Genomic DNA, 10000 nt, shown 5'->3' with positions numbered 1-10000 from the left:
ATGCATCTTTAAAGAGCAGCTCTGCTCTGCTTCCTGCTGCTCCTGCATGCCAATTACAGAGAGAGAGGCGGTGACTCACAGGAAGTGCACATAACACCGGCCTGTGAGCAGCAGAGCGCGAGGCGCCGGTCCACTCCCCGCTCCATCATCAAAGGAAAGTGAATAAGAGAGGGGCTCTGGGGATTCTGATCTGAGATGTGGATCACAGAGGGACTCTGTTCTGTTCAGGTCCAGGAAGGATTCTGATGACCTCATTCACAAACAAAGTGTGCATCCAGCAGAGTAATGGTGTGCATGATGTCACATCTACACACACACACACACACACACACACACACACAATCTATAAACAAGATGAGCAGATGATAGAGGGGACCTCCATGTTCCTTTAAACCAGGACCCAGACTGTGCAGGAGCAGATCTCTGCTATCTGAACCTCAGGTATGAAAGCGGGCTGGCGCCCCCTAGTGGAGGAGCTCTGTAGAGCCTTCAGCTGAGCATCAAGCTCCTCTTCCTCAAGAGCTTCACAGAGAGGCAGAGCGGTAAACAGAGCTCCAGGTCTATCTGCTAGAAACCAGCAGAACTTCCACCCAAGAGGTCAAAGGTCACATGGACAAACACTGACATGAAAGAATCTAACATCTAAAGACACCTAAACACACCAACACATGTGTGAAGAGTTTGTGTGTGTGTGTGCGTGTGTCTCTGTTCGTGTGTGTGTGTGTGTGTGTGTGTGTGTCTGCGTAGCACACAAGCGGTACAGATGGCGCCCCTGCTGCAGATGAAGAGGCTTGTTTGACGACAACGAGAAAGTGGAAAATAAAACTTAAAAAAAAGAACAGAACATGCAAAACCAAAACAGGAAGTAGTGCAACACAACACAACTACGACTCTGCAAATGTTGGAGCTCTGAAGAAGCGCTCGGTGCTGCGGGCGCGGGGCCGTGAGCGAGCGGGCAGCTCCTCTTCAGAGCTCCGGGGTCTGATGAAAGAAAGCTTTAAAAGGAGCAAACCTGATTGGCTGGTGCTGTTGCTGCGTAGGGGACACTTGTGGCAGGAGTTGTTGCTGCAGAGACAGTAGCAGGCGTAGCACTGTACATCATTGGGACTTTGAGGGCGGGAGAGGGGTGAGGTGGGGGAGGGGCGGGGTAGGGAGGGAGGGGGTTGTAGCGATGGACAGGTAGGTGGAGCGTTATGGTAACCATGGCAACAGTTGTGGTGCGTAGGCGTGTGGTGGTATGGTTTGTTGTAGTTGTTGCAGTGGGTGGTGGTTACAGAGAGCCAGAGAGCCGTCGTTAGGGGCGACACCGGCAGATGGCATGCGACCATTCACAATGCAAAGCCAGGAAGGAGGGAGAAAGAGAGAGAGAGAGAGAGAGAAAAGGGAGAGAGAGAGGGAGGGAGGGGGAGAGAGAGAGGCAGAGAGAGAGAGAGGGACGGAGTGAGAGAGAGAGAGAGTGGGAGAGAAAGAGGGAGGAGGAGAGAGAGAGGGGGAGAAAGAGAGAGAGAGGCAGAGAGAGGGAGGGAGGGAGAGAGAAAGAGAGAGAGAGGGAGGGAGGGAGGGAGAGAGAGAGAGAAAGAGGGGGGAGAGAGAGAGAGAGAGAGAGAGAGAGAGAGAGAGAGAGAGGGAGGGGGAGAAAAACAAAAACATAAAAACAAGAGGAGAAAAGCAGATTTCAGTCACATTTACGGAAATTTAGATGGAAAATCAGTTTGCTGTTTTTTCCCAGAGAAGTTTTCTTGCAGCAGGTTTTATTTTGTAATCCATTGGTTTGATTCCTAAACATCAGTGTGTGACATCACACTGCTTTAGGAGCTGAGTTGAGGAGACATGACGTCTTCATCACCACAGAAGAAGATTGACCTGAGGTCTAGACGCTCCAGGGGGGAAAACTTCTCTGGGAAACTGATTTAAATTTCCTGATCGACAAGCACAGCAGAGACAATAACTAAGGAGCCTACAGCATCAGAACACAAACACTGAGCAGAACCTGGTCCTCACTAACATCTGAACCTTCAGAACGCTGCACTGAGCCAGAGGAGCAGCAGGGACACAAAGAGGCTGAAGGTCAAACTGCTCCAGGTGAAACAAAACCCACAGGAGACAGGAGCCTCAACAACCAATGACGTTTTGTCTCACCTGCAAAGGATGTGAATGTGCCCCCCCGCCCCACACACAGCACCCCACCCCCCTCCCCCAACATCAACACAGTGTGTGAGAGAGCGAGGGAAGGTCACGACCTACCAAGGCTGCTAGCAGGAGTCATGCACAAGACTGAGCCTGTGTGGTCATGCAGAGAGAGAGAGGGAGGGAGGGAGAGAGGGTGGGAGGGAGGGAGAGGAGGAAGAGAGAGAGGGAGAAAGAGATGGAGACACAGAGAGAGAGGGGGGGGGAGGGAGAGATGAAGAAATAAATGGTTAATAGAGAGGGAGGAGAACAATCAAGTTAGACAAAAAGCTCAGATTTCACTCATGAGGAAAAGTGTGTTTACACACACAGCTCCAGAACGTTCCAGGCCTGGAGAACACAGGGAGGTTCCATGAGTCCAGGAGTCTGATTGAGCCTGAAGCTTCTCTCCAGGCCTGGAACATTTAATTCACTACTTTTATGAGCTTTCAAAGCCCAAAATGCCAAAGAATCAGACAGAGCTGCAGCTAGAGCGTGTGTGGACATGCAGAGCGTGCAGGACTCAAACCAGAGACTTCTAGAGAAAGAGAGAGACAAGGAGGAGGCGTCCACCATGAGCTCAGGCTCTGGGTCCAGCTCTGGGTCCAGCTCTGGGTCCAGCTCTGGGTCCAGGTCTGGGTCCAGGTCTGGGTCCAGGTCTGGGTCCAGGTCTGGGTCCAGGCTTGGGTCCAGGTCTGGGTCCAGCTCTGGATCCAGCTCTGGATCCAGCTCTGGATCCAGCTCTGGGTCCAGCTCTGGGTCCAGCTCTGGGTCCAGCTCTGGGTCCAGTCGTGGGGAGGAACCTACACCTAAATAACAGTCCACCTCTCTGCAGCCCGAGCAAATGGAGAGCAACAAATTTGACCCAGAGCTGCCTCCAACACAGAGAGAGAGAGAGAGAGAGAGACAGACAGAGAGACAGAGAGACAGAGAGACAGAGAGACAGAGAGACAGAGACAGACAGACAGACAGACAGACAGACAGACAGACAGACAGAGACAGACAGACAGACAGACAGACAGAGAGACAGAGAGACAGAGAGACAGACAGAGACAGACAGACAGACAGACAGACAGACAGAGCGCTGGAGGCAGAGCTGCACTTTCGGTGATACTCAGTCGTGGCCTGGTGTCAGTGTGTAGATGTTTGTGGTTCCTTCATGTATCTCAGCTGCTTCACAGGACAGAACCACATCCATAAGGATCCATTGAAAGACCTGGACCACAAACATCTACACTGTGAGACCACTTACAGAAAATACAAGATGTCCTTTGTGTGTAGATCATTAAATGTAGTAAAGTGGTTTAGCAGGCTGCTGTTAGTCTGAGAGCTTTGGTTTGAAGGACTGAAGGAAGCAAACAGACGCCGGCTCATCTGGGAAACTCAAACTCAATTGCGTTTTGCATGGAGAGATTGAATGAAGCTGAGTTTTCTACGTCTTCTCTCCAGGTCAGGTCAGAGCCTCATGATGGCTCTGAAGGCGTCGCTGCTGCAGATGTGTGAGAGATCAAAGCCCGGCCACCTGCCAGCAGTTAGGGGTTTTATCAGCGGGCAGGAGATCAGAGGTGGAGACGGCCCAGCAGACGGCTGAAAGGCTATCAGACACCAGGCCTCCTCCTGTTCTCTCCTCCTCCTGTTCTCTCCTTCTCCTTTCAAACATCTGCTGTTTGACATGATTTAAGATTTTGCCCGACACAGAAACTTGAAGTCCCAGATAAGTAAAAGTGTCCAAACGTTAGAGAAGGTGAAGGAGGAGCAGACCAACATGATGATTCAAGCACTTCCTGTTTGGGACTGAACTCATCTTCAGAGGCTTTAGGAGAACATCTGTCTCTACTGTGAAACTCAAGCTTTGGTTTGTTCATTTATTGGTTTATTGGCTGAAACTAAACTTGATCAAATCCATGCTAAAGTTATATTTGCTTTGTTTTTAAGAATAAAATATCCCCCGACCCTCCCCCCTCCCCCCTCCCCCTCTGATATTGAATTCGGATCCTTGTGGAAGTATTAAATTCACAGATTGAAACCCGAGTATGGGGACAACCTTGGTCCCAGAAGTCCCAGAGACGACAGGATGCTGTTCATGTGGAGCTGCTTCAGCACACTTCAGAGATTGATTGATCCGTGCGTGTGTGTGTGTGTGTGTGTGTGTGTGTGTGTGTGCATGCTGCGTGGCGTGTCCGGTCCGTGTGCCTGGTCTGCTCTTACCTGTAGGGAAGAATGTGGGCTGCTGGAGGTGGGCCTGGGCCAGAGCCTGCTGATAGTGCAACATGCTGGGGTTGAACAGGCTGGCGGCCCCGTTGCTCTTCTCGAGCGCCTGTCTCTTTGGTAGCGGCTGGAGGACGCCGTGTGGGAACGCCTGGCCACCCGAACACACGCGCACACACACACACACACACACGCACACGCACACAGAGAGAGCAGGTGACACACAGGTAGAGGAGGTTTGAGGCGTACACCAGCTAACTTCACAGTCTGTTAATCAGGCTAAGCACAGCACCACACGCTAACAATGGAGACTAACTATCACAAAGACAATGAGAAACTACACTGTAGCATCAATCAACAACAACTGGAACTACTTTAGCTTGGACATTTACTGCTTACAGAAATCACATCACTACATTCAAATCCATAATTGCCACTGGTGATAAATGTAAATATAGATTTATACTTTTTAAGGCAGCACTATGTAACCTTTGACCTGAACACGTGACCTCCATGTTCACATATAGATGTATGAGGCAGATCGCTCCGGTGTGTCGGCCCCTAACGTAAACAAAGAGTGCCGTGTTGTGAGCTGCGTTGTTCTTAAAGCCAGATGAGGCTGTGTGAGCGCTCATGTAAGAGTTTAACCTTAGCCAGCTTGACCCCTTCCCTGGAGTTACATCGCCATAGTGACGACAGGGCCCCAACCCATTAAGGACACTGGTTAAGCGACGGGGAAACTCCTGTCCACTGTCCGATCCCTGGATCATAACATGGAGCATCTGCTGGGCAGATCTGTGCGCGGCGCTGCAGCGAGACGAGGTCAAGTTCAGCCACGGTGGAATACTGACCTCTACCACGCAGAGTCACAGCCAGAGTCGGGACTGTGAGCGCCGCTGTGGAGCAGGAAACTAAACAAACGGCAATAAAACAACGACGACGGAGCCAAAAGCTACATAGTGCTGCTTTAAGTGTCGTACAGGGTTTCACCAAAACAAAAGAGCCAACTTAAATTTTGTGAGTGGCTACAGTACAATTAAAGAAGCTACATGCAAAGCAAAAGGTGAAAGTCAAAGTACCAGGTCTACAGTTGCCTCGAGGGGTCGCTTCATTGCTTTGGCAGTCGACTGAGTCTTTAATTAGCAGGCAGCGAGCACATGATGGCAGTGGGCCAATGGGATTCAAGCGTATTAACATACAGGTAACAGCAAGCAGAGGTGCGTCATGGGGGACAGCATTGCATTGTGGATAGGTGAGAAGGAAAAAAACATAAACAAAAATAATCTGAATGCAAGTATACCACATACAAAACAACAGGCATGCACATAAACAAAAAACTGTTTTGTTTACTCTGGAGAAACATTGCTATTGTTTGAATTAGTATAAAAGCAAAAAAGCATCTACATTAACCTTTGGTTAACAAAGCAAAAGACTCTATGATGGTCTCACAACTACTGCCAGAGCATTTAGTACTAACCAAGACCACTGCTCAACAAGTACATCATCTCCTGGAGCGTGACGCGCCGGACACTTCACAAAACCTCACCATCAGCTTCTTAACGTCTGAACTGGCTCACTGGAGGCGTGTCTCTATCACTCTGCTCCTCCCACTGGCTCACTGGAGGCGTGTCTCTATCACTCTGCTCCTCCCACTGGCTCACTGGAGGCGTGCCTCTATCACTCTGCTCACTGGAGGCGTGTCTCTATCACTCTGCTCCTCCCACTGGCTCACTGGAGGCGTGTCTCTATCACTCTGCTCCTCCCACTGGCTCACTGGAGGCGTGCCTCTATCACTCTGCTCACTGGAGGCGTGTCTCTATCACTCTGCTCACTGGAGGCGTGTCTCTATCACTCTGCTGCTCCCACTGGCTCACTGGAGGCGTGTCTCTATCACTCTGCTCCTCCCACTTGCTCACTGGAGGCGTGTCTCTATCACTCTGCTCCTCCCACTGGCTCACTGGAGGCGTGTCTCTATCACTCTGCTCACTGGAGGTGTGTCTCTATCACTCTGCTCCTCCCACTGGCTCACTGGAGGAGTGTCTCTATCACTCTGCTCCTCCCACTGGCTCACTGGAGGCGTGTCATGTTACGGGGCCACAACGCACAAGAAGGCACCCGGCAGTTACTTTAGGATAGAGATCCATACTGGGGGTTCAGGGTCAGAGGTCACAGCTGTCTTCATGTAGAGGAGCTTCAGAGGCTCTAACTTGTGCTCATGGATCCATAAGGGTCCATTAGAGACCTACAGACCTTCAGAGACCAACAAACATCTACACACAGAGACGACTCACAGAGTTCAGACGTAGAGGAGCTGAGGATGATGAAATGTTGTAAAGTTGCCGGCGCATCACTTGAACATGATCTAAGTAGTGATATGTAAACACAGCTGATCTACACGTGACATACAGGGTCAAGCTACGTTCACACTCCAGGCCTGAAGGCTCCATTCTGCTGCTTCACACAGATCTTTGTGTCTGTGTGTGATCCATGTGTGTGTGAGAACAACAAAGCACTGAATCTGTGCCACAGTCAAATCATGAGAAAAGGAAGCATGTTGTTGGCGTGTCGCTCCAGTTTAGCTTTGATGGACGCTCCTGATCTACATCTACAGACGGACACTCTCCTCGTCCGCACACTTAACTCTTTCACTACTGTAGCCATTGTTTGTGGTTCCCGGGCTGTGAGGCTGCGGCGCTGAATGATGACATCAGTCGGTCTGTTACGTGCACTAAACACTCAGAGCGTTTGGGTTTATTGTGATTAGTATAGGATTCCTCATATCAGAGCAGACATGAGGCACGATGAGGCAACCGAGACCTTTACAGGCCTGAATCAATCCATCTACAATCACATCATCTCTGTTCCTTCAGTCCAGGCGTGTTGTGAGTGAAGCTGATGTGTGTGTGTGTGTGTGTGTGTGTGTGAAGGTGCTGAGCCCGTCTGACAGGAGGGAGGCGTGGAGTCAGATCAATCAGCTCCAGGAACACACGCAAGTATGTAAGGGGAACAAATCTGATATGAGGAATGAAATCAGATTTGGTTCGTCCACATGGATCAGAGAAGCGGATCAGATCTGTGTCACATGGAGGGATGGAGACATCAGCCTGGGATGTGATCACAGCCTTCATGTACCTCCTGAACCTCAGCGCTGCCTGAGGCGGGTCTGAACCCAGAGCCTGAGTGTGAACTGAGACAGCCCCAGCATGTCTACACACGTCCACACGTTGACTCTGCTTCACTGAGGTCTGGGGACATAAACTGTCACCATCGTCTCTCCCTTTCCAGTGGCCCTGCTCTGTGACCCGTCTGTCTGCCTATAGGAGGCGCAGAAGGCCAGGTGCTGCTCTGTGACCCGTCTGTCTGCCTATAGGAGGCGCAGAAGGCCAGGTGCTGCTCTGTGAGCCGTCTGTCTGCCTGTAGGAGGCGCAGAAGGCCAGGTGCTGCTCTGTGAGCCGTCTGTCTGCCTATAGGAGGCGCAGAAGGCCAGGTGCTGCTCTGTGAGCCGTCTGTCTGCCTATAGGAGGCGCAGAAGGCCAGGTGCTGCTCTGTGAGCCGTCTGTCTGCCTGTAGGAGGCGCAGAAGGCCAGGTGCTGCTCTGTGAGCCGTCTGTCTGCCTGTAGGAGGCGCAGAAGGCCAGGTGCTGCTCTGTGACGCCTGTCTCCTACTGTGTAAAGAAGCACATTTCTTTAACATGTTAACTTTACATGGTCTCAGCTGGTGTTCAACCTAGCCGGTGTCCATGAAGTCCAGCGTGTGTGTGTGTGTGTGTGTGTGTGTGTGTGTGTAAACACACTGGATGTGAGGTCACAGTGTGACATCATGGAGCTCTGTATAACTGTGACATCATCAGAATGAGGCTACACTGACTCAGGGTCCCTGCTGAGAGAAAAGAAAGATGAAGTGATGGAGTGATGAAGATGGCAGCAGGCTCATGCTTGGTCTCAGGCTCCGTCCCGTCCTGAGCGCTGCGGCCTGTTAAAGCCACATGGAAGCAGAGATGGCTGCTCTGGATAGGCGACGAGCGAGAACATCTCAGCGTGACGAAGTGATGAAGCTGAAACAACCAGGATGAAGAAGAAACCTGATCCATGCTGTGTGCCTTAAACTGAGCCTGAGAGTGAGTTACAGCTTGTGATGCTGCGTGTTTGAAGCGCTGCAACAAGGCAGGACTTCATGGGGCGGAGCTTCAGTAAAAGAGGAGCAGAGGTGCTGATGAAACAACTCTCTGTCCTGAGGTCGCCCCTCCCTCCCCTCCCTCCCCTCCCTCACCTCAGGCCACGACGGAACCGCTAATGGGAAATAGAAAATTGGGCCATAAAGTAGAGAAAGCGTGGCGTATGGGGACACGGAGGAAGAGGAGAAAGAGGAGCAAGTGTGAGGAAGAGGACTCCACACGGCTCCACGCCTGATCCTACAGCCCCATCGCACACACACACACGTCAGCCAGGAAACAGTCCTGCTCCGGCCCGTGGACCCGACTGTGGCAGAGGCTCAGCTCATCAACATTCAGATGATTTGACTCTGTGTTCGTGTTCTGCTGCTGAGGTCTGAACTTCTGTCTGATGAAGACGAGGATGAGACGGGGCAGCGACCGAGCCGTCACGCCCCCCGGGAGCTCCTGGCGTGAGCAGGCCGGACCGGGTCTGTCTCTACATGACTGGTGTGAAGGAGGACGGACGGATGGACTTACAGAACTGCTGAACGATGACAAACATCTACACAATGATAGAAGTCACAGAGAGAGCAGGCTAGCTCCCTCTACTTTAACACAATCACAGCTCTGGGTCGTCCTGTGTGAAACAGGAAGTCAGAGAACATGGCATACATGTGTGGGAGGGGCTTCTGTTCGGGTGCGTTTGAGCTGCTCTCTAACATGCCGACGCTCTGGGGTTGGCTGGTATTTCTGGACGCTCCTCTTCCTGTTTCGGTGCAAAGATAGAAGAGGGACCGACCTTGTGGAGGAAGGACAAGGAGAGCAAGCAGCGATGGAGCAAGCTGATGAGGAGGGGAGCGTGCGGCGCGTTAAGCATGCCCATGCTGTGTGTGTGTGTGGGGGGGGGGAGGAGATCAGTCAGGATGCTCGCACTGAACAAGACCTGAGAGTGCAGCAGCCAAGACAAGAAAGAAGAAGCAGAGCCTGGGGAGAGCGGGGCACAGCCAAGGACCGGGTACTGGACCAGAACCACCTCACTCACTCACTCACTCACTCACTGACTGACTGACTGACTGACTGACTGACTGACTGACTGACTGACTGACTGACCTGGGGGGGTTCCTCCACCATCATGAATGAGGCCACATGTACAGATTGTTGGCGCTGCCCTGATGCCTTTAGGACGCCTACTTCCTGTTTATTGTGTCCAATAAGATGAGGAGGTGTGTCCTCCAGAATAAAGGCCTAATCCACATTCATGTTTGTGTTTCTACGCTGTTACTAAGGCGATAGTACTACACATACATACATTATATACTGTATATGTATGTATGTATGTATGTGTACGTAGAGGCTGAGTCACTCTGCTGCAGCATCAGGGACTACACAGCTCCCTCATCTTCATCACCTTCACCTCTGACCTCTGTGTGTGTGTGTGTGTCAGTGTGTAGATGTTGATGATGTAGATCTTTG

General features: G+C 51.4%; 1 protein-coding gene across 10 annotated transcripts in view; it reads right to left on the bottom strand.

Moving 5' to 3' along the window:
- The window catches only part of LOC142988168 (muscleblind-like protein 2a), a 51292-nt gene that overhangs the window by 6147 nt on the left and 35145 nt on the right, over positions 1-10000 (bottom strand). For 4 of the 10 annotated variants that reach the window (XM_076137217.1, XM_076137215.1, XM_076137218.1 and 1 more), the window contains exons 7-9: positions 5454-5507; positions 4375-4525; positions 2245-2280 (exon numbers count right to left, since the gene is read on the bottom strand). In XM_076137217.1, the coding sequence (XP_075993332.1) occupies positions 2245-2280; positions 4375-4525; positions 5454-5507 (241 nt within the window). Of the gene's footprint in view, positions 1-1012; positions 1108-2244; positions 2281-4374; positions 4526-5453; positions 5508-10000 lie in introns of all 10 variants that reach the window. The other 6 variants (XM_076137219.1, XM_076137222.1, XM_076137224.1 and 3 more) reach the window with 6 other exon arrangements.

The sequence above is a fragment of the Genypterus blacodes genome, unplaced genomic scaffold (assembly GCF_046128005.1).
Source record: "Genypterus blacodes isolate CSIRO-AG114 ecotype Tasmania unplaced genomic scaffold, CSIRO-AGI_Gbla_v1 ptg000300l_1, whole genome shotgun sequence".
Taxonomy (NCBI): domain Eukaryota; kingdom Metazoa; phylum Chordata; class Actinopteri; order Ophidiiformes; family Ophidiidae; genus Genypterus; species Genypterus blacodes.
Note: the sequence above shows the minus strand (reverse complement) of the source record. Positions and strands in the feature narration are given on the sequence as shown.